Genomic DNA, 22,659 nt, shown 5'->3' on the forward strand with positions numbered 1-22,659 from the left:
TAGGAAACACCCACTGGGTTGATTAACCTATCAAATGCTTTATTTAACTTATTAGAAAAAGAACCATTATTTCCATGCCATCCTTTTCATTTTCCAGCATCTGGGATCCTATCATGTGAGTTAAAGAAAATAGTAAGGCTGGGGGAAGCAGCTTAGATTTTATAATCTTCTTTTGTTGCTTTTACAGATGGTAATTATGATTGTTTCTTTAATATTTTAGCCTTTTCCTAAACTGTTCATTTAAAAAGCCCTTGATTCTGGTCCACTGTCACTATCAGTCTTAGTAACCAGCAATAACAACCAAATAGAAACCAAGAGTAACAACCAAATGTACACTGTCACTATGTTATCTAAAGTTACATAACATTCACCAATAGAGGGTATTTTTAAAAGCAAATAAGCACACAAAGGCTGTATGTAAATAATTTATGGCTCTTTCTAACTCAGAATCTGATGACCAAATTAGAAGAGCAATGACTACAAACACTATATTTAATTTAATATGTAATCAATTATGAAGTAAACACCTGTATATTACACAGCATGAAACTTTAATAACATACATTGTATATATACAGCTCCCAAGCAGTCAGCTCTAAAAGCCAACACTCCTTTGGATATATAATTTCTGATGTGTGTAAAACATTACTAGTGGCCACATTACTGGTTTACCAATACTTCATTCAACAAAGAAGAAAGATAGTTTAAAGCAACATTGTGCCCTGTCCGGGTAGCTCAGTTGGTTAGCATGTTGTCCCAATACATCAAGGTTGTGAGTTCAATCTCTGGACAGGGAACATACAAGAATCAACCAATGAATGCACAAACATGTTTCTCTCTCTCTCTTTTTCAAATCAAAAAATATTTTTTTAAATTTAAAGTAACATTGTGATGACTAATCCAAACACTGGCTGATTAAAGAAAACATCAGACTGAAGCTGAATCTCAACTCTTAGGCCTACTAACAATATGACCTAAATCTAGAGTGACCACCTCTGTTTGTCTGGGACAGTCCATTTATACATGCAGTTCCACTGTAACTGTTAACAGTATACCCTTTTTGACTTTCACAGGTGTTTTAATTTGGATAACTTAAATATCATCCTACATAAACAGCAAACTCCTTATCTGAAAAGAGGTATTATAAGAAAACCTATATAAGGTATCATATCAATAAATCATAGCTGCTATTACTATTATTAGTCATTGATTAAAAGGACAATATAACAATAATCCAGACTCCTAAGACATTTTCCATAACTTCTGCCTCCTTTACATTGCTATTCCCACTTTCCTTCAAAAACAGACACACATGCATGCATTAATCACAAGGATGTTTTGAGAGAGGTTTTTAAGAGTACCTCTAAGGAAACTTGAAAAACTTGGGGCCCTTAGAAGCCTCAGAATAAAGAAAAATGTAATTAAAGATTTTAAGTGAAATGACTATCTGAGCCCGGCCAGGCATGGCTCAGCAGTTGAGCATCAACCTATGATCCCGGAGATCACAGTTCAATTCCATTCCGGGTCAGTGCACATACTCAGGTTGTGGGCTTGATCCCCAGTCGGGGTCGGGCAGGAGGCAGCCAATCAATGACTCTCTCATCATCGATGTTTCTCTCTCTCCCTCTCCCTTCCTCTCTCTGAAATCAATAAAGATATATTTAAAAAGAAAAAGAAAAAAAGAAATGACTGATAATGTAACTAAAATTTGAAATAAAATAAGAGAATAAGTCTTTTTCTTCAAAATCTCCTTAGGAGGTTATACAGTTATTTGAAATCTCTAACACAGACTTTGAAAACTAATGGCCCATCCTTAAGTCCTTCAGAAACTAGAGCCTATAAAAACATAAAGAAGTTAACAAAATGAAATATGAAGAAATTTTTAACTTACCTGAACTGCACAACCCAGTAAAAGTAAAAGCAACTTTTTAACTTCTTCTGTGCCTTGTTCTGAAATAAAAACAATGCTTAAGAACAACATTTTACTTTAATCCAACTCTCTCTCTTATATTGACAGAAGTACTTCTATAGTTAATATTCACAACTTGACTAAAGGATTACGAATGTAAGTACAGTGGAAAATTCAAAATAACAGCTCTGTTATTGTGTGCACAATGTGGTAATAGCAGAGAAAGAGGCAAGGCTCTCAATTTTGAGAGCCTATAGACAAAACAGGCTTCAAAGCTCTGTGCAATAAAGTATGCTAACTATAAATCCACTACTTTTCCGTATGATTATACTACAGCAGCGTACTAAATTAAGAACTGTTAATATAAGGACATACCACAAAATCAGCCAAAATGGTTCTCAATAGGTCTGCCTTCTTTTAGGACTTTTATTATTTTCTTTCTAAAATACATCTTATATGATTCATCTACCCGTAAAATTTAAATGGCTTTCCACTGTGTAGATTCATGAGGATCAAAACCTTGTCAGTTACAGCAAAACTGGTAAAATAAATGTATATTGCGATTTGGATAAAAGTAATGGTCTGTAACAGAAGTGAAGAACACATCTGCTGTCCAATTCAATTCAGATTTGCTTAAAACATTCCACAGACCAAAAAAAGTCAATTCTTTGCGCCAGAATTTCACCATCAGGCCAATCTGACCCATGACAGTCCAAATCTTTTCAAACATTTCCTCCTATTTTCCATGAAACACCCTACTTTCTTAGCGGCTAATCACCTTCCCCCAAGTATAAATACATACTTATTTAAAAAACGGACTTAACTTCTATTACTCACTCTACCTGTCTTTCTTCCCTTCCCCTTCACCCCTCTACTTACTAATCACAATCCCAGGCACTGCTGTAACACCTCTGTGTAGTCTTCTCTGACCTAACCACCAACAGTCCCAACCCTTACTAATCTGCCAACTTTAAGAATATGCAATAGCTCCATATTTTATATGCCTTAACATTTTTACAGATCTCTATTTCATACCAATTCTTACATGATTTACCAGTAATCTTATGTCTCTCACCAAAACACAAGGTCCTCCAGAGCATACACCATTTTCTTTATTTTGTTGGTCTTTACTTGGTAGGTAATTACTAAATGCATGTAGAAATAAAAAATAATTCCATTCTACATACAAAATATTTTTTCATTTTTTATTTGTATAATCAAACATCCCAGAATATCTCTATAGAGACTGTCTAAACTTCTAATTCAGCCATCTAATTGGTAGCTTCTTCAATAAAAACAGCTGCTTGATTTTAGTTTTTATTTTGGTTTTATTTTTGTTTGTTTTGACTGAGGGTGGGGGTGGAGTTTGGAGAACATACACTTTATTTGAGTTACATATAGGCTGTTGGAATAAGTCCATTGTTGAAACAGTTATGCCACTGCTAATTTCCCCAATTATTCAAAAATTAAACTCTAAACATGCCACAGTTAAAATCTAGTAAAGTGCAGAAACTTCTGAAAAAATAATTTAAATGATTGAAGAAACTGCTTCTCATCTTTCCATACAAGTAATTTCTATTTATAAATTACAACATACCAATGAGTAAAACCTTAAATTCAAACAATTCTGGCAATGGTAGATATTAGGTATATAAAAAGAAACCTAGAAATTATTTCAAAATCACTTCTTTTCTAAGGTTATGTTCCTTGAGCCCTACAGCTACATTATCTTCTATCCTTATTTATAATGAGACACTAAAACTCATCACAGAAAACTATGAATTTGGTACAGTAAAAAAAAAAAATCTTACTTAATGTAAAAAGTATATCTGATCCCATCTACAACTTACAAATATTATGAGTTTATTTTCCCTCTATAAAACAGACTATCACCTCCAACTTTCCCTAGAGAGTTATGAAAAGCTCAGTCTGTTGATGTAAATAAGCAAGATCTAGGTAAGCATTCTAGTATTACAAAAGGCAAAGACTTTGTTATTACATTATGCTAATGTTAATACTTACCAGAGAAGGGGTTTTTGCCAATGATTAAGACATTTGGCAATGACATCATGATCAATTGCTGCAAAGTCTCCTAAAAAAAGATATCCAAAGGTTGTTATATGGGTAATGCTAACTAGGTAATTACTCAACAAGCTATAACTTAAGATTTGTGTACTTCTCTGAAGGTATGCTATACTGCAATTAAAAAGCTTTTAAAAATAAATAAATGTGAAAAAATATATCTAAGGTTTTAAGTTTTTTGTAACTTTAATGAGTTAAATAACTAAATTATAATATCAGATAGACTTAAGTTATTAAAACATGTCAAATGCCCACAAAATAAAAGTGTCAAGCTGAACTGGCCTAACATTTATTTGGAAACCTGAGTTTTAGGTGTTAGGTAATTAAACAACATTTCTCAATAAAAGATTATGTACTCATTTGGGTTTTTTGTTACTTCTCTGAGGGAACTAAAATTATCAACTGATATTAAAATTAAGAAAGGTAGTTACTGGCTGGGCTTGGCTCAGTGGTTGAGCGTCGACCTAGGATCCAGGAGATCGCGGTTCGATTCCTGGTCAGGGCACATGCCTGGGTTGCGGGCTCGATCCCCAGTCAGGGGTGTGCAGGAGGCAGCCGATTAATGACTCTCATCATTGATGTTTCTATCTCTCTCTCCCCCTCTCCCTTCCTTTCTCTGAAATCAATAAAGATATATTTAAAAAGAGAAAAAGAAAGCTAGTTACCTTATTCAAAATCCTGTCTTATGATAATTTCAGGGAAGTGAGCTCTTCCTCAGTGAATCATTACTTTTCTCCTCTATCTACAATAGATGTTTTACTTCCTTTGACTTCTAGCAAAATTTTAGTGACAAGAATATATACATAAGTACAGGATAGAGAATATAGTTATAATAATATTGCAATAACTATGTATGGTACCAGGTGGGTACTAGAAATATTGGGGGCATCACTTTGTAAAGTATGTAATTCTCTAACCACTATGCTATACATCTGAAACCAATACAAAATAGTATTGAAAGAAAACTATAATTAAAAAATAAATTAAATAAATAATATATACATATTCTGAATGTATAGGATGAGTCAGAAAGAACTGGATGCCAGTGGATCAAAGAAATCTGAATGACATTACAATTTTTAATGAGCTTTTACACATTCTAAGTCATTAAAATGAAAACTAAGAAAGAATACTAACACTTAAATGTACCTATCATTACTGAAAATACACACTGAAATAATTTCCTCCACTAACAATCATCTTAGGGTATTGTGTCACTTTTCCTTTCTCCCTAGGAATCATTTTTTCAAGATGACTTTAATGTTTACCAACCCACTGAAAAAAACTGGAGACATACTTATGAATTTTAACTTACCCAAATTCACTTTCCTTTTGTGTATCAAAAGAATCAAAATGTACTCAAATATTTTACCTCAAATACTTTTTCTTAGGGGTATATAGATATAAAAACTTTCTATTTTTAATAGCTTTAGAAAGACTTTTTGGGGGGAAATCTGGTTTTTCAAAAAGATAGATAATTTATCAGGTGACAAGAACTGCATTGATTTGGACTTTGTTAACTTGAAATCTGTCATATTAAAGCAGGCCATGTCTATCTTGGTTATACACACACACACACACACACACATATATATATATGAATAAAAAATTATTTCAGTAAGTCAATTTTGTGTAAATAAGATGGTTGACCTATTTCTGAAGATACTTCACAAGTGCCTTAGAAACATTTTATCTAAGAATATGAAACACAGGGGCGGGTAGAGATGGTTTAGCAAACTGGTTCTAAAGGAAGGGCATAGGAAAGTGGCACAGGAGAATTTCAACCCTCCGTGATATTTTGTTTTAAATATCTGAAACAATACTGACAAAATGTTACAATATTCAATCACTTCTAGCCCTAAATTAGTCCACTAGTATTCAAACTTAGATTAATAAAAAGAAAAGGGAATAACTGGTCATCCAGCAAATGTTAATGAAATATTTACAAATGTGTTTAAAAAAACAGTGACAGTCAAGAAAAAGCAAATCAGCCTTGCCCCGGCAGCTCAGATGGTTAGAGCGTCCTCCTGAAAGACCAAGGTTGTGGGTTTGGTTCTCAGTCCAGGGCACACACAAGAATCAACCAACAAATGCATAAATAAGTGGAACAACTCGATGTCTCTCTCTCTTTCTCTAATCATAAATTTAAAAAAATTATTTTAAATAAAAGAAAAAGCAAATCATTAATAATATCATCTTGGCACTATTAACATTAGGCCTTAAAAATGTTTATTAAAAAAATCTAGCACAGATTTTTATTTCTGGCAACAAGGAGTACTAGACATTAGAATGGAAGAAAGAAATCCAAAAACACTGAATGATTTTTTAAAAATCTTTAAAAATATATGACTGACCTCAAAAGAAAGTAAAAAGATAATTTTCAGTTAAAAGATAAAACAGAAAAAAATTAAACCCTGTAAAGGAAGGTACGGAAAAAGCTGGGGTTTTTTTAGCCTTTGGTAGATATTAAGGACAGCTCTTTCCCTCAGGATTTGCAATAATGTAGTCCCAGCTTAAAAATATAAACACATAAATACATCCTTTCCATACATACAGATGCAGAAGAGATCCAGAAGTATATATATTCAGGCACTATAGCGGTAATCTCTATTAGGCACCGGAACTGTTCATACTTTATATTTTTTCTAGTTTTCTACAGTAAACAAGTATTGCTTCTAAAATAATATAAAACTGCTTAAAATAAAAGTGGCTCTAAGTTGGTTGCACAAAAGGAAACAAATCTTCTCTGAAATAATGTATACTTGGCCCACATGAAAGTATTCCCACAGATAAATTTCCTTCCAAAATGAGCTCACAACTAAAACAGACGCGTGTGCGCGCACACACACACAACCATTGCCACCATCAACCACTGTGAGAAATAGCAAACAGAAAACACAGGGCAGATTCAGATCCCCACAGATCTGCTTTCAGATTTTGAAATTATCAGACATAAAATCTAAAATGGAAATTTTTAAAATTTCTAAAAAAGTAAATGAAGAAATTAAAAGAATGATTAACAAACAAAATGGAAAAAAACACGTAAAAAAAATCAAACTTCTAGAAATGAAAGATATAATTATCAAGAATCAAAATTAATCAGTGGGTTAAACAGAGATTTGACAAATGTGTGGCAAATTAGGAAACTGAAAAGACAGTTCTGAAAAAATTCTCAGAATGTAGGACAAGATTGATAAAAATTTAATAAACATGAAGGAGAAAGTTAAGAAAGCCTAGTATACATGTAATAAAAATATCTGAAGTATATCAGATATCAGAATAGGAAATAGTCAATATTAGAAGAGACAAAATTAGCAGCCAAGGAGAGAAAAATGACAGTTTAACCTAAGAACAAAAATTAGACTGATGGCTGACTTCTCCAGAACAATAGAGAATCCGGAGACAGAAGAATAAAATCTGTAAAACAATGTGGGGAAAATTAATTGTTAACCCAAAAAAATTACTCTCAAGAACAACGGTGAAAAAAAGGCATTTTCAGACAAATAGACATTAAGAAACTTTACTTTCAACAAGCCCTCTCTAAACAAGCATTTATTTTATTTTATTTTTCCCATTGCCTTTCAGAGAGAGTGGAAGGGAGGGGGGGCGAGAAAGAAAGCAAGAGAAAGAGAGAGAAAGACAGACACATTGATTGGCTGCCTTCTGCACGAGCCCCAACCAGGGCCAGGGATACAGCCTGCAACCAAGGTATGTGCCCTTGGCCAGAACTGAACACAGGACCCTTCAGTCCTCAGGCTGACACTCTAACCATTGAGCCAAACTGGCTAGGGCTAAACAAGCATTCAAAGGATATACTTCAATAAGAAAATTATCCTAAAGACAGGTCTGAGATAGAAAAGAAAACAAGGGAGGGAGTGGGGGGATCATGTAGCTTGACGTAAAGTAACACTGATTTTATTTATTTGACAGTAATTTCAATATCTAATTTATGAGGTTTTTTTAAAAACTAAAATACAAGACAATAACAGCTTAAAAGTCAAAGAGGAGGAGCCTGGCTGGTGTGCTCAGTGGTTGAGCATTGGCCCTTGCACCAGGAGGTCGCCAGTCAGATTCCCCCGCCCTCCCATCAGGACACATGCCCAGGTTGCGTGCTTGATTCCCCAGCACGGGGCATGCAGGAGGCAGCTGACAGATGTTTCTATCTCCTTCTCTCCCTCTCCCTTCCTCTCTTTCTAAAATCATTAAAAATTGTTTTGTTTTGTTTTTAAAGTCAAAGGGGGAATGACTAGAGTTAAAGCATTCTAAGGTCATAGTACTATTCATAAAAGAGTACAGATACTGATTAATGTTGACCTTTGCTTATGGTAAACATAAAAGGTATAATTTCGAAAGTGGCCTCTAAAAAAAGAGATGTAGAGTGAAAAAACTTTTAAACCAGGGGAGAGAAAGATATGTAGAAACAATTACTGATAAATGGTATAATTCTTCTAATAATTAAACAATTTAAAACTCTTTTGCATCCAATAACATAGCTTTAAAGTATACAAAGTAAAACTTGACCAATCTATCATCATAACGGGAGATTTCAAGTCATCTTTCTCAATAACTGTAGATCAAGAGACAAAATTAATCAGGCTGCAAAAGGTTTCAACAATATAATTAACAAACAAGCTCGCTCTGACTCTGCACCCAAATAATTAAAGAACACACATCTCTTTCAAGCACACATGGAACTTTAATTAAAACTGACAACATAGTAGGCCAAGCCAAGTAATTTTTAACAAATGTCAAAAAACCAGTATCATACAAACCACATTCTTTGACCAAAAATCAACAGATTGCTTGGGAAATATCATATTTTTTGAAATCTAAAAGCATACTTCTAAATAACTCATAACTAAACAAAGAAATCATAACAAAAATGAGAAAATTCACAGAATAAACATTTTAAAACTACAACATACTAAAATTTGTGTGATATAGCTACAGAGATTCTTAGAAGTATATTGATAACCTTGAGAATGCTCATATTTATTTAAATTGTGAAATGTGCATCCAATTTAAGTTAAAAAAAAAAAAGAACAATAAAAAGTACACTCTTGAAAAGCATAATGAGAGCAAGCTAACAAGGTAGTGCACTATGCAAATCCTCAGGAAATAGAATTAGTTTTAAGAATTCACAAAATATAATAATTATCTGTAAAACTAGATAATAATGAAGTACTTGACTCTATCTTAATATTGCATAAAAACAGACTGTGTTATTATTGTTCTATCTCCAGGAAACAGACCAGTACCTGGCATATTATAAGCAGTTAGTATATGTTAGGTGATTGATAGGAAATAACACAAAAATGTGAGTATATAAGAGAAAACCCTTGTATTAAAATACAATAGATGAAAAAAAAACACTACTTACCTGATAATAGCATTTTATTTGTCTCACCAAAATGGACAGATTATGAATTCTAAGTGAGGCATCGTTGTTGACTTTTTTATTTACTCTTTGACTCTCCAATTTAGGATTACTGAAAGAAATTTTAAAAAATACTTTAAAATTATACTGAAATATATTATCAACCTATAGATGACTAAAAATAACCACATAATACATTTTTTCTTTAAATTGTACTTTCACCTGCATTAAAAGAGATAATCCAAAAGGACAGATGATTACTTTGAAATGTATTCTGTGCTTCTAATTAATAAAAATGCATCTGATATTTCTTAGACAGTAACTAAATAAATTTGAAACATAAGTCAGATGTTGCCCTTCATTCTCATTTGTCTCTCCAACTCCCTGGGATAAATAACCTCTTATTTCCTTGAATATATATATTTCCATAACCTAAAATAAATCTATTTAAATCAAGAGTGTAAACTATGGTCCTACATAGTAACCAATAAATAAATAATAACCAATAAATGTTGTATCTTCTCTCAGGCAATATTCCAGGGAAATTAAAGAATGAAGTAATGATACAGGTTAATACTTCTATCTTAGATAATCTTTGTAGATTTAATGAAAGCAAAGATTTCAGTAATTTTGAGGTAGCACAAACTGAAGAAAAACAGGCCATGGTTAAGAATGAGAAAGTCAATGACACAAAAAAGCAAAGGCAACAAAAGCAAAAATAATCAAGTGTGACTAATAAAAGCTTCTTACAGCAAAGAAAACCATCACCAAAACGAAAAGGCAACCTATGGAATAAAAAATAAATTTGAAAATTATATATCTGATAAGGAGTTAATATCCAAAATAAATAAAGAGCTCAATACGACTCAATAGCAAAAAAAAAAAAATCCAATTTTAAAATAGGCACAGAAGCTGAATACACATTTTTCCAAAAAAAGACAAACAAATGGCTAACAGGTACGTGAAAAGGTGCTCAACATCACTAATCAGGGAAATGCAAATCAAAACTACAATGAGATATCACCTCATACTTATTACAATGGCTATCATCAAACAAGGCGAGATAAGTGTTGGTGAGTATGTGGAGAAGAGGGAACCCTTATGTGCTGTTGGTGGGAATGTAAATTGGTGCAATCACTATGGAGGTTCCTCAAAAAATTAAAAATAGAACTATCATATAATCCAGCAATCCCACTTCTGGGTATATATCCAAAGGAGATGAAATCAGGATCTCAAATTGTTATCTGCACCCCAGGTTCACAGAAGCATTATTTACAATAGCCAAGATATGGAAACAACTTAAGTGTACATCAACAGAGAAATGGATAAAGATCTGATATAGACACATACACACACACACAAACACACACACACAAATATTATTCAGCCTCAAGAAAGGAAATCCTGCCATTTGCAACAACATGTGTGGATTATGCTAACTGAAATTAAGCCAGAGACAGAAAAATACTCTGTTCTCACTTATATGTAGAATCTTAAAAAAAGTCAAACTCATAAAAACAGAAAATAGAAAAGTAGTTGCCAGGGGATGAGGGGCTGAAAGGAATAGAAAGAAGCTGGTAAAAGGGTACAAACTTTCAGTTATAAGGTCTGAAGATCTAATGTAAAATATAACAATTGTTGGTAACACTGTATTATAGAATTGAAATTTGTTAAGAGTGAAACTTAAATGTTCCATACACACTAAAGATAAAAATGTGAGGCAATAGATGTGCTAATTAACTAGACAGTGGGAATCCTTTCACAATGTATAGGTAGGTATATTAAATCATTACTAGGTACATTTTAAATATCTTAAAAAATAAAAATTTTAAATTAAGAAAATAGTGAGGAAAGTGACATTGTTTTCCTACTTTTACAAATATTCAATACCTGGTTTAATTTTTTTAAAACAGGCTGTTGCATTCAATCTACTGTTTGTGTTATTTTGGCTCACATATATGAAGAAAATTCAGCCTCAACCAAATATGTAGAAGACGACACTCTGGACTCTCTAAAAGGATCCTCAAACCATACGCTGAGAACTACTGCTTTACTTCAACTATTCTCTTGCCAGCACTCCTAACATATTGATCCATTTATCTTTTGTCCACATTCACAATGTCAATCTCTGATAGTGGATCAGTTCAACCACCTAGACTGAGGTTGCTCCTATCACTAGATAAGAAAATAATACAACCAAACTAAGCTAAAATATCAAATAGTAAGAAAAAGATAGTACCAAACTTGTTCTCTTGTCACAGGCAACTAGAAAACTGGACAAAATATATGAAATAATTGTTTTCAGACTTTGGACAGCAGGTAATGCAAAGCTATAATCCCTAGCTAGGCTCTCTCTGGTGAAACAGTGAGGCAATTTCCAGAATGAGGTAAAGGGATGGGTAACCCAAGTCTCTCAGAACTTGAGGAGACAAAGTTTGGAGTTCAAGAAGGTTGAAATGACTAAAATTTTCAGAAAAGAATGCCAGAGACAAGAAAGCTATACTAACAAAGAACTCCAAAAAACATGCCCTTAAGATTTTAGCTAAATATTAAGTTGTGCATATATACCCTAAAACTCCACAAGGCCAAGCAGAGGACAAGTACAGGAAAGCTCTATGCTAAATAACACCTAAAGTTCACAAAATGCAGAGAAAAATTCAAGTTCTGACCAACCAAGGTGAAGGAGAGACCCTGATAAACACCCAGAGCATTCAGTAGAGAACTCAGAAGAGTCATGTGTTAGAAGTAGAACTAAACTAGCAATAGAGTAAAATCTATTCCAGAACCTTCCTAACAAAACTTAAAAACAAGCCTTGAAAGGATCGGGCTGATTACAAGTAACTTGACAACCTGTGAAACAAACTCATCACTCCTTAAAAGACAAGATCCGGACACTCTACAATGTAATAATTACAATGTCCAGCGTACAACAAAAAATTACTAGACATGTAAAGAAACCCCCATAATGTGATTCATGACTAGGAAAGAAAATGAAAACTTACTAGAAACAGACACAGAAATGACAGTGATCACGGAAATAGCAGACACAACTTTAAAACAGCTATGTTAAATGACAAAGAAAAAACCATGAACATTATGTGGACAAAAATGGAAACAAACTAAAATGGAACTTCTAAAGCTAAAAAATACAATATCTGAAATTAAAAATGCACTGCATGTGCTTAACAGTAGATAGTAAACTTGAAGACACAGCTGTAAAACAACAACAAAAAAACCCCCAAAGCACAGAGAGAGAGGGAAAGAAAAAAAACAGAGAAATGAATGTAGACTAAGTGACCTCTGGTGGCAATAGCAAACGCACAGAAAAGTTGCACACACAAGTACAGTCTTTCTTCTGAACCACTTGAGAATAAGTTGCTGATCTGATAGGCAATAGTCCTTGAATATTTAAGCGTTTGTTTTCTACAAACACATATAACTATCAAAATCAGAAAATTAACAATGATATATTTCTACTACCTAATATTTAGAATCCAATCAAGTTTACTGTTCCAAATAATAAATGAATGTCCTGTTTAGGAAAAGAATCTAGTTCAGAATCACACTTCCCATTCAGTAGTCTCAACTGCAATCTTTAGTCTCTCTCAGCCTGGAAAAAGTTTCAATCTTTAATTGAATGTCATGATCTAGACATTTTAAAAGGTTACAAGTTCAGTTAATTCACAGAATGTCCTTTAGTTGGGTTTGCCTAATTAGGTTGTGTCTGACTCCTAATTAAGTTCAAGTTATGTATCTTTGACAGGAAAAAACAGAAAAGATATGCTAAGTTCTTTTCAATGCATCCTAAGAAGTGGTACGTAATTTTGATTTGTCCCATTACCTTTATCACTTGATTAAACTGGTATCTGCCAGTTTTCTCCAACACAGTTACTATTTTCCTTTTGTAATTATTTTGGGAGGACACACTTTGAGACTTTATATCAATAACCTAATTTTCACCAATCTTTATTTATTTCTATCAGTACACTCATGGTTCCCTATAATAGTCAATGGATCATAATAAAATACTATAATTACTTTGATAACTACTGTTGGTTGCCTTTTCATTTTGTTGTTTCCTTTGTTGTATAGAAGTTTTTTAGATTTTTTGTTTTTGTTTTTAATCCTCACCTGAGGATATGTTTTTATTGATTTTGGAGCGAGAGAAACATTGATGTGAGAGAGAAACATCGATCGGTTGCCTCCCACACACATTGACCAAAGATTGAACCCAAAACCTAGGTATGTGGCCTGACCAGAAACTGAACCTGTGACCTCTCAATGCCTGTGTGGGCTGAGGTTCCAACCAACTGAGCCACACCAGCCTGGGCTAGTAGTTTTTTAGTTTGATACAACACCATTTGTCTATTTTTGCTTTAGTTGCCTGTGTTTTTGGAGTCATATGCAAAATTCAGCTCTTACTTGAAACCAGCTTATAATTTTCTTCAGGAAGGCCTTTTATTAGGTATATTCTTAAATGCCCTCTAGCTTTCACTGTTAGAGTGAGTATAATATTTTAAAAACATATTGCTAAGCCCTAGCCAGTTTGGCTCAGTGGTGAGAGCATCCACCAGGCGAATGAAGGGTCCCGGGTTCATTTCCAGCCAAGGGCACATGCCTCGGTTACAGGCTCAACCCCGGCCCCCAGTCTGGGCATGTGCAGGAGGCAGCCAATCAATGTGTCTCTTTCACATAGCTGTTTTTCTCTCTCTCTCTCTCCTCCCCCTTCCACTCCCTCTGAAAAGCAGTAGAAAAAATATCCTCAGGTGAGGATTAAAAAACATACAGTAAATGTATATATACATATATATTGCTAATAGGCCATTACTGATACACAAATGCTATCAATTTTTGTGTACTGCTCTTATCTTTAAAAGCCTCGCTAAACTTCCTTGTTCTAATGGTTTGTCTGTTGGTGCTCTAAGGTTACTTTTAATTGGTTTTACTATTAATGCATAATGTTTGCCATAATTTTCTGATGGACACCCTCCTCCAAGTTAAGTTCCCTCCTATATCTGAATAGGTGCTGAATTTTATCCAATTTTTCCTATATTTGCTTCCATCTGATTCTTCTCCTTTAGTATGTTAATGTCATGAATTACACTGTTACAACTTCTAATAGTGAATCCTATACTATTTACTCTATCAGCTCCACCACACAGTAATAACATTATTCCTTTTTTTGGGTGCATAATTCTATCATAGGTCTTCTTCCAGCAATTGCCTTTATGCCTCTCACTTCTCACTGGACTGTAAGCTTTTGACAGGGTTCATATCTTATTCACATTTTTATCTGATCCTAATATCGTTTGAATAAATAAAAATAAGAATAAACAATCTGAGACTAAGCACAGTGTTTTAAAAAGTGTTGCTTTCTTATGAGAGTTATGAGATGACATTTTCCAAACTAACAACTCACTTGGAAGTCTGGAATAGACACTCTCTATTAAGGTTTGTGTTCCAAAGATCAATTGAATATTAGAGTCCTAAACTACAATTTGAGACCTACAGAACAAGAGAGAATAGTAGTAGGCAGGCTAAATCTGACCTATAACTGATTTATGCTTAGTTCCAGGAAAATAATGAACAGCCCAAGGAAAACGAGAATATACCTGGAAAAGTGGGTCTCTGAGGTAAAGACATTAAGCAGAACTAGTTACTCAGAGAAACAAGAAGACTATATCACTGAAGTCAGATCATGTGTCACAGCAGACAAAGACGAACAGCCACATGGTTAGGAAGGCAGGATTAAAAACCCAGAGAGCTAAGGGGAAATCTTGTTTCATAAAATGAGCTCTGGTACAGTTTTAGTCAATAAGTTAAACAAATACTCCCTGAGTACCTAATGTGGCTATATTACTTAATGTATAAAGCTTAGTTTAAGTCAAGCTACCATTGTGTAGAAGACGATACCTGTAATTGAGAGAAGAAAGTAGGAACTACCCTAGTAACAAAAACGTTAGGGAAATTTCATTTGCAATCATAGACATTCTGTAAATATCTTTCCTTTCTAGCCTTCCTCCATCTTTTTATTTCTATTTTCTTAACTGTATATTTGATCCCCTTTCATACTTTTCACTCATGAATGTCTATTCACACACTGGCAATATTTATACCTATGAAATACTTCAGAGATTATCTAGTTTTACTATAAATCAGAAAATCAAGTCCAAAGTAATAATTAGCCTAAGGTCCTTTACTCTTCCAGCCTTTTCTCTTATAGAATCATTCAAGAAAACAAAGACTGATAGAAAAAGTTTTGAGCAATGTTATCTATAAAATTCACGTGTATTCGAGCAGTTGGGCGTCGACCTATGAACCAGGAGGTCACATTTGATTCCCAGTCAGGGCACATGCCAGGGTTATGGGTTTGGTCCCCAGTAGGGGGTGTGCAGGAGGCAGCCAATCAATGACTCTCTCTCACCATTGATGTTTCTATCTCTCTCTCCTTCTCCCTCACTTTCTTTGAAATCAATAAAAAATATATATATTTAAAACCACCATGTATATAATAATTTTTATTGTATTGTTTGAGCATATTCCTAATTGTTTTCACAGTAATCAAACTAAAAAGAGTTTCCTTTCCCCACCCAGTTCATTACAATATTTTACTATAAACCTAGGTATTTAATTCTGACAATAAATATTTTTAAAAGATTTCAATATTGTAACTGAAAATGTATAGAAACTAAAAAAAAATTGTATAAATTGAGAGTACAAACTCATTATTACCTGACACTATGTATTTTGATTATACTTTGGGATGGATGTCTAATATTCTAATAAACGTATGATTTCATTCCTACTTCTAAAAATTTTATAAAGTAAATATTATCTTTGTCCCTGACAGAGTTGTTACAAAGCTCGTGTTCTTTAAAGTGATTTTTTTTAAAAATATGTTTTTATTGGTTTCAGAGAGAGGAAGGGAGAGGGGGAGAGAGAGAGAGAAACATCAATGATGAGACAGTATCACTCATCGGCTGCCTCCTGCACCCCACCTACTGGGGATGGAGCCTGCAACCGGTCATGTGCCCTGACCAGAATCAAACCATGACCTTCTGGTTCATAGGTCAATGCTCAACCACTATGCCATGCCAGCTATGCAAGTTGATTTTTTTTTTAAATTAAGTTTTAAAGTTTCTTTTTAAATTTTATGTCCGACATTCCTCATATATTATGAAATTTATTCAGTTGCCCAAAAGCCTGTAGTCTCCTTTCCCTAAAGCTCTTTTAAGAATTAGCAAGTTTTAAGAATTTAGAATTTTGGTTTGCTCAAAATCTTTTAAAAAATTTTTTGTATAAAAAGATTTTATTTCCAAGTTTTATATTAAGATTTTTCAGCCTCTGAGAAAGATTGCTTGTAACAAATTAAGACGATTCAGAATCTAAAAAGAGGAGACTTTAGTTTTTATATACTAAGGATATCAGAGGAAATTATTTTAGGAATGTGGAATAAAGTGAAAAATACAATTTAGATAAGCTAGAGAAAGTATGTTGAAAAATTTATGGAAAAGTACTTCAACGCCTAAAATTAATCTCACATTCAACAAGGATCTCAACAGGTAGGACAATGAAAGTTCTCTGAATTCTTTTATAAAACTGTTGTGCTTTGTGTTTACAAATCTTTGCTATAACTACATAGAATTTGAGGGGATTTCTATGATCTAGTAGACTCATAAGGAAATCCAATAGAATAGTGGAGTTCTTTGGTAGAACAGGCTGATACACAGAGCCTCAGTTTCAGTTTCTAATCTACACTGTACCAATTACAAGTTATTTAAGTACGCAAACAGAACTGGAAAGTTCCTAATTCTTTAGAATTACTGGCTATCACATCACAGTCTGTCTATAAGCTTTCTGGACTTGAATACCAGCATAACTGCTAAGCATTCTAGGCATGGACCTAGAGAGCAATAAACTTTCAATTACAAGGCTTGGGTTTCCCATTTGATGCATGCCTAATATGAGTTAGGGTCAAACTGACATATGTTAGGATCATGGAAAACAAGCCCTTTCACCCCAAGAATGTGATCTTCTTTATATGCGAGAAACTAACCTCAGGTGAAACTGCCTGAAAAGTCCTAACTCCACTCCTATGAAAATTAGTTGAATATTTAAGAAAAGGTTAACTGAAAATTATACAAATCAAGAAAATTAATAACTTCAGGAAAAATAGTATTTTTAAAAAAAGAAAAATGTAATAATAATACACTACCTGGCTCTGAAGGAAATATTATACAGGGTGGGGCAAAAGTAACTTTACAGTTGTGAGTACACAAAACTGAGTTTATTCTTGTATTATTATTTATTAATTATTGTATTATTTTTCATATAAACTATAAACCTACTTTTGCCCCACCCTGTATAATACTGTATAATTTACATTACACTAATGTAAATACTGATTACTGATTTAACTGAACTTATAATACATTAGAAAAACAAGGCATGAACAAGTAGAGTTGATGCATTAAAAAAGTTAAAATCTCATCTACCATTATCAGGAAGTCAATAAATAGTGTCTGAAAGGGAGAAATCAAGAAATACTAGGGTAGGCATATTAATCACCATAGTATATGGGGCTAAATGGGGCTAAAAGAAACTGCTTTAAAAAGGAGGAGTAGGATTGCTGTTCTTCACTATGAAACTTTTGGTATTAAATAATCCTTTTAACCATGTAGAACATTTTATTTATTGATTGATTTTAGAGAAAGAAAGGAAGAGAGAGAGGGAGGGAGAAAGGGAGGGAGAGAGAGAAGGATAAAGAAACATCGATTTGTCATTCCACTTATTTATGCATTCACTGGCTGATTCTTGTATGTGCCCTGACCGGAAATCAAACTCACAACGTTGGCATATCAGGACAATGTTCTAACCAACCTGACCATGGCTAAAACATTTTTTTGAAAGTGGGAAAAAACACCCACAAAAAAATTCTGTTTTATTAAGCCTGGTCACTTTATTTACTTCAAGGGAAAAAATAAGTAATCTGTTACTTGGCTGAAGCACATTTAATGAAGCTATATATGTAGGATTCAATGCTAGAGATTCAGTCATGTGACTGAGACTACACATAAACATAAGAAAATAAAACAATATAAAAAATTTCTTCTATCCAAAGTAAAGACAGAAAGCACTACATTCCTTTGTGTAATTTAAGGTTTATTTTTTTATACAATAAAAAGTCACAGTACATACAGTAACTTGAAACAAACAGTATGTAGTACAGTATAACTCCAAAAGTCTCTAAAAAGAAATTGTAGTCTATTAAGTATTCTAAATATTCTGTCTTTCCTTTATGTTTAATACTTAAAATGCTAAACAAGAGTAACTGAGAATAGAGTCATAATTGATAAAGTTTTGATTATTCCCTTTGAAAACATACCTTAAAAAAGAATAATTTATTTTTGGAAAGGCCTTTCTCTAAAATAAAAGATGAGCAGCTGAATGATACATATGTGATATATGAGCAAGTACCTTTTTAATTACACATAGCTCTTTCCAAACCAACATAATCTCAAATCAACCACGTCTTTTTGTAAGATAAAAACTGAAAAATGCTTTAGAGGCAAACAGCTCAAATCTGTCCAGGCAGAAGTTAAATGCAACAAGGCAGCAAGAGAGAGCCTCAAGCAATTTCACATTTATAAATGACCTACTTATGACAAGATGCATTAATTTCAATAAACAGACAATGGTATTATCTACCACCATATATAGTGTTTTTTTAAATTAGGGTAGTAGATGAAGGAAAAGCTAGCAATTCTACAACTCTAACACTCTAAGATTTGGCCCTGTAGAACCAAGGATTATGTCTTTACTTATTCATTGACTAATATATATGAGAAACAGAAACCTGATAGTTTTAATGGCTTTATGGTCTTCTAACCAGACTGTAAACCTGTTACGTATCCTCTTGGACCATCTGCTTAGTGTTGGTGCTTAACAACTACATGTGCTCATGTTTTTTATCACACCACTCTAATTTAATACTAGCTGTATAGTTTTGGGGTTTTTTTGAGATGTTATATGGCAGCACATAATAACATTTGCAAGTCACTATGAAACATTTAAAATAACTAAGTTATTTGCATATCTAACTTCAAATGTGCATATACCAGAATGACTGCTTTATGAAAAATAATTAATTGGGTAAATATCATCACCATTTACGGTTATCTAAGTAGTAAGGTATTTATCTTAGCACTGAGAATAGTCAGGGAAAGGAGTTGGGTTTTTGGGGGTTTTTTAAAGTATCCCTTTACCTTAATTTCTCCCTTTTTATTTTATTTTTGTATTGATTTCAGAGAGAGGAAGGGAGAGGAAGAGAGAGAGAAACATCAATGATGATAGTGTCATTGACTGACTGCCTCCTGCACACCCCCTGTTGGGGATAAAGCCCAAAATTCAGGCATGTGCCCTGACAGGGAATCAATCCAACCAGGATCTCCTGGGATCATACAGGTCGATGTTCAACTGCTGAGCCACGCTGGCTGGCCTTAATTTCTCGCATTTTTCACAAACTGCATCACTATGCATAATGGCCAACAATAAAACCCAATATTAATATTTTATATACCTACAGAATATTTTCACATATATTAACTAATTCAATTTTTACAATGACTGAAGTCACTTGCAGACGTATGTGACATGTAATTACCACATAGAAGCTACTGACACAGTCCCCCTCACGTACTTTCTCATAATTTAAGATACATTAAGTTACCTTTTCAAGGGCTGAAAAAATATCTCCATCTTCTTAGCGCAAGACTGAGCTAGCAGTATGGCGTGATATTCGCTAACAATTAGAACTAATGTTTTGATATAAAAGTTGCAAATGGACACAAAAAGAATAAAAATCCAATACTATACATACACTTAACCTTGATTTTATCTGAATTGGATAAAATGACTGAAGATCTTCCCTTTACATTTTAGAAGAAGCCAACATGAACCCTTAAAATATCAGACTAGCAGTTTTCCAACTTTTCAGTCTGAGGATATCTTTTCACTCTTGAAATTTACTGAGGACTCCAAAGATCTTTTGTTTATGTGAGTTACATTTCTATATATTTACTATATTAAAAATCAAAATTAAGAATTGAAAAATAATGTATTCATCCATCTAAAAATAACAAACTCATTGTATGTTAACATAAAGAGCATTTTTATGATAACCATCTTTTCCAAAAACAAATAATTTTAACAGGAAGTGACATTCTTTTACAACTGAGTAAATCTCTTTAATGTTTGGTTTAATAGAAGACATCTGTATTCTTAAATGTGCTTCTGCACTCAACATGCAGTGATACGCTATTTTGCTCAAAGTACATAAAGAAAACGTACAAAGTTACAATCAGAAAAAGGAAGAGTACTTTAATAGCCTTTTCAGATAATTACTGATATTCTTCTTTGATGCTACCAAAATTCAGTGACGTGGTACCTTCTTACAGGTTGGTTGTAATGTGGAATCTGAAATCATATCAATGACCTTTTCTCCCATTGATCTATCTGGCATGTTGAATAAATCTTTTACATATCCATGATTTCTTTTTTAAAAAAATGTTTTTATTGATTTCAGAGAAAGGGAGGGAGAGGGGGAGAGAGAGAAACATCAATGATAAGAGTCATCGATTGGCTGCCTCCTGCACGCCCCCTACTGGGGATCGAGCCCACAACCCGGGCATGTGCCCTGACCAGGAATCGAATCACCATCTCCTGGATCATAGGTCTATGCTCAACTGCTGAGCCATGAAGCCGGGCTCTGTGATTTCTTATTATGCATTGGTCATTTTGAAAATATTGGTTCATTGAGTTATACAGAGATCTTTCAAATTTTGCACATTTTATTATTCAATACCAAAAACAATCACTTTGATTAATATCGCCTCTAATCTCATCAGAAAAGTCTTCAAATATTGAGAACTACTAAGCTCATGTTTTCTATAATCCAAATTTTATCACTGATAGCAAACACTATCAGTTCTTTTACTTGAAGTGATAGCCTCACTTTGCTCATTTTTTTTTTAATCCTCACCTGAGGACACACTTATTGATTTTAAAGAGAGGGGAGTGGAGAGAGAGAGAAACATCAATGAAAGAGAGAAACATTGACTGGCTGCTTTCCCATACTCACCCGCCCTGATCAAGGATCAAACTCCCGCAACCTAGGTACGTGCCCTGACCAGGAATTGAACACGAAACCTTTCCGTGTACAGAATGACACTCCAACCGACTGAGCCACGCCAGCAGGGCTCACTTTGTTCATTTTTGAGAAAATGTCTGCCCAATACTAAAATCTGAATAACTATAGTTTTCAGTTCTTTAAAGTAAAAGCAATGTTCCACAAAACAGAGATTTGTTCAGCTTGCAACACAAAAAATCATGAGTATTCTTCCTTGAGATAATCATAATATTTCATTACGCAACAGAAACGTTTAATGCATACTTCTCATTTTGTCCTACAGAATTTTAAATATATGTACTCAATGATCAAGGCTCAATAAAATAATTTTTATTGCTTCATCAAGGACATTTTTAAGTGCAACAGGATTTCTTTTTAACTACAAGCACATTGTGTGAAGAATACAATGATGCCCAGATGGCATGGCTCAGTGATTGAGCATCGACCTATGATCCAGATCATGGTTCAATTCCTGGTCAGGTCATATGCCAGGGTGGTGGGCTCGAGCCCCAGCAAGGAGCATGCAGGGGGCAGCCAATCAATGATACTCCCTCTCCCTTCCTCTCTCTGAAATCAATAACAATATATTTTTTAAAAAGAATACAATGACTACACATATAATTTGGTACCACTCCTTGATTGATGCTAAAAAGGCCAATGACATCTTAATATTATTATGAAAGTAATTTTGACCTGACAGACAAGCCCATCCCCAGGAACTGTTGATCTTTGAGAATCACTATATTTGGCAAATCAATTCCTGTCTTGGTATGGAGACCTGAGTACTTAATATTATGCTAATCAGTGCCTTCATAATGTAACAGAACCTTCATTCATAGGATGGTCAACCACATGGCCAGTAACTGAAACAAAGATTGTTTATAGCACCAATAGGCATTACTAATCTGTGATGGAACTTTCACCCCTTGTCCTTAATCCTTACAATAGGGTCACAGAGATTTGTTTTAATCAGTATTCTAGGGCAGTATTTGTTCCGAACCCAGTCAGTCCCAGGGACTCAAGAAATCTCAAACTAAGCAGATGCATGATTAGGTATTTTCCATGATTAGCAACAGACTTATGTTTTCACCCCCATACTATCAA

The 22,659-nt window shown here is 33.7% G+C and overlaps 1 protein-coding gene across 6 annotated transcripts in view; it reads right to left on the reverse strand.

Annotated features, from left to right (window-relative positions):
* Nucleotides 1-22,659, reverse strand: part of CCDC88A (coiled-coil and HOOK domain protein 88A) — a 91,123-nt gene that overhangs the window by 60,606 nt on the left and 7,858 nt on the right. For 5 of the 6 annotated variants that reach the window (XM_016222130.2, XM_016222129.2, XM_016222128.2 and 2 more), the window contains exons 3-5: nucleotides 9,372-9,480; nucleotides 3,932-4,001; nucleotides 1,892-1,950 (exon numbers count right to left, since the gene is read on the reverse strand). In XM_016222130.2, coding sequence (XP_016077616.2) covers nucleotides 1,892-1,950; nucleotides 3,932-4,001; nucleotides 9,372-9,480 — 238 coding nt within the window. Of the gene's footprint in view, nucleotides 1-1,891; nucleotides 1,951-3,931; nucleotides 4,002-4,656; nucleotides 4,764-9,371; nucleotides 9,481-22,659 lie in introns of those variants that run through there. The other variant, XM_016222132.2, reaches the window with a different exon arrangement.

Source organism: Miniopterus natalensis, chromosome 13 (genome assembly GCF_054644295.1).
Source record: "Miniopterus natalensis isolate mMinNat1 chromosome 13, mMinNat1.hap1, whole genome shotgun sequence".
Taxonomy (NCBI): domain Eukaryota; kingdom Metazoa; phylum Chordata; class Mammalia; order Chiroptera; family Miniopteridae; genus Miniopterus; species Miniopterus natalensis.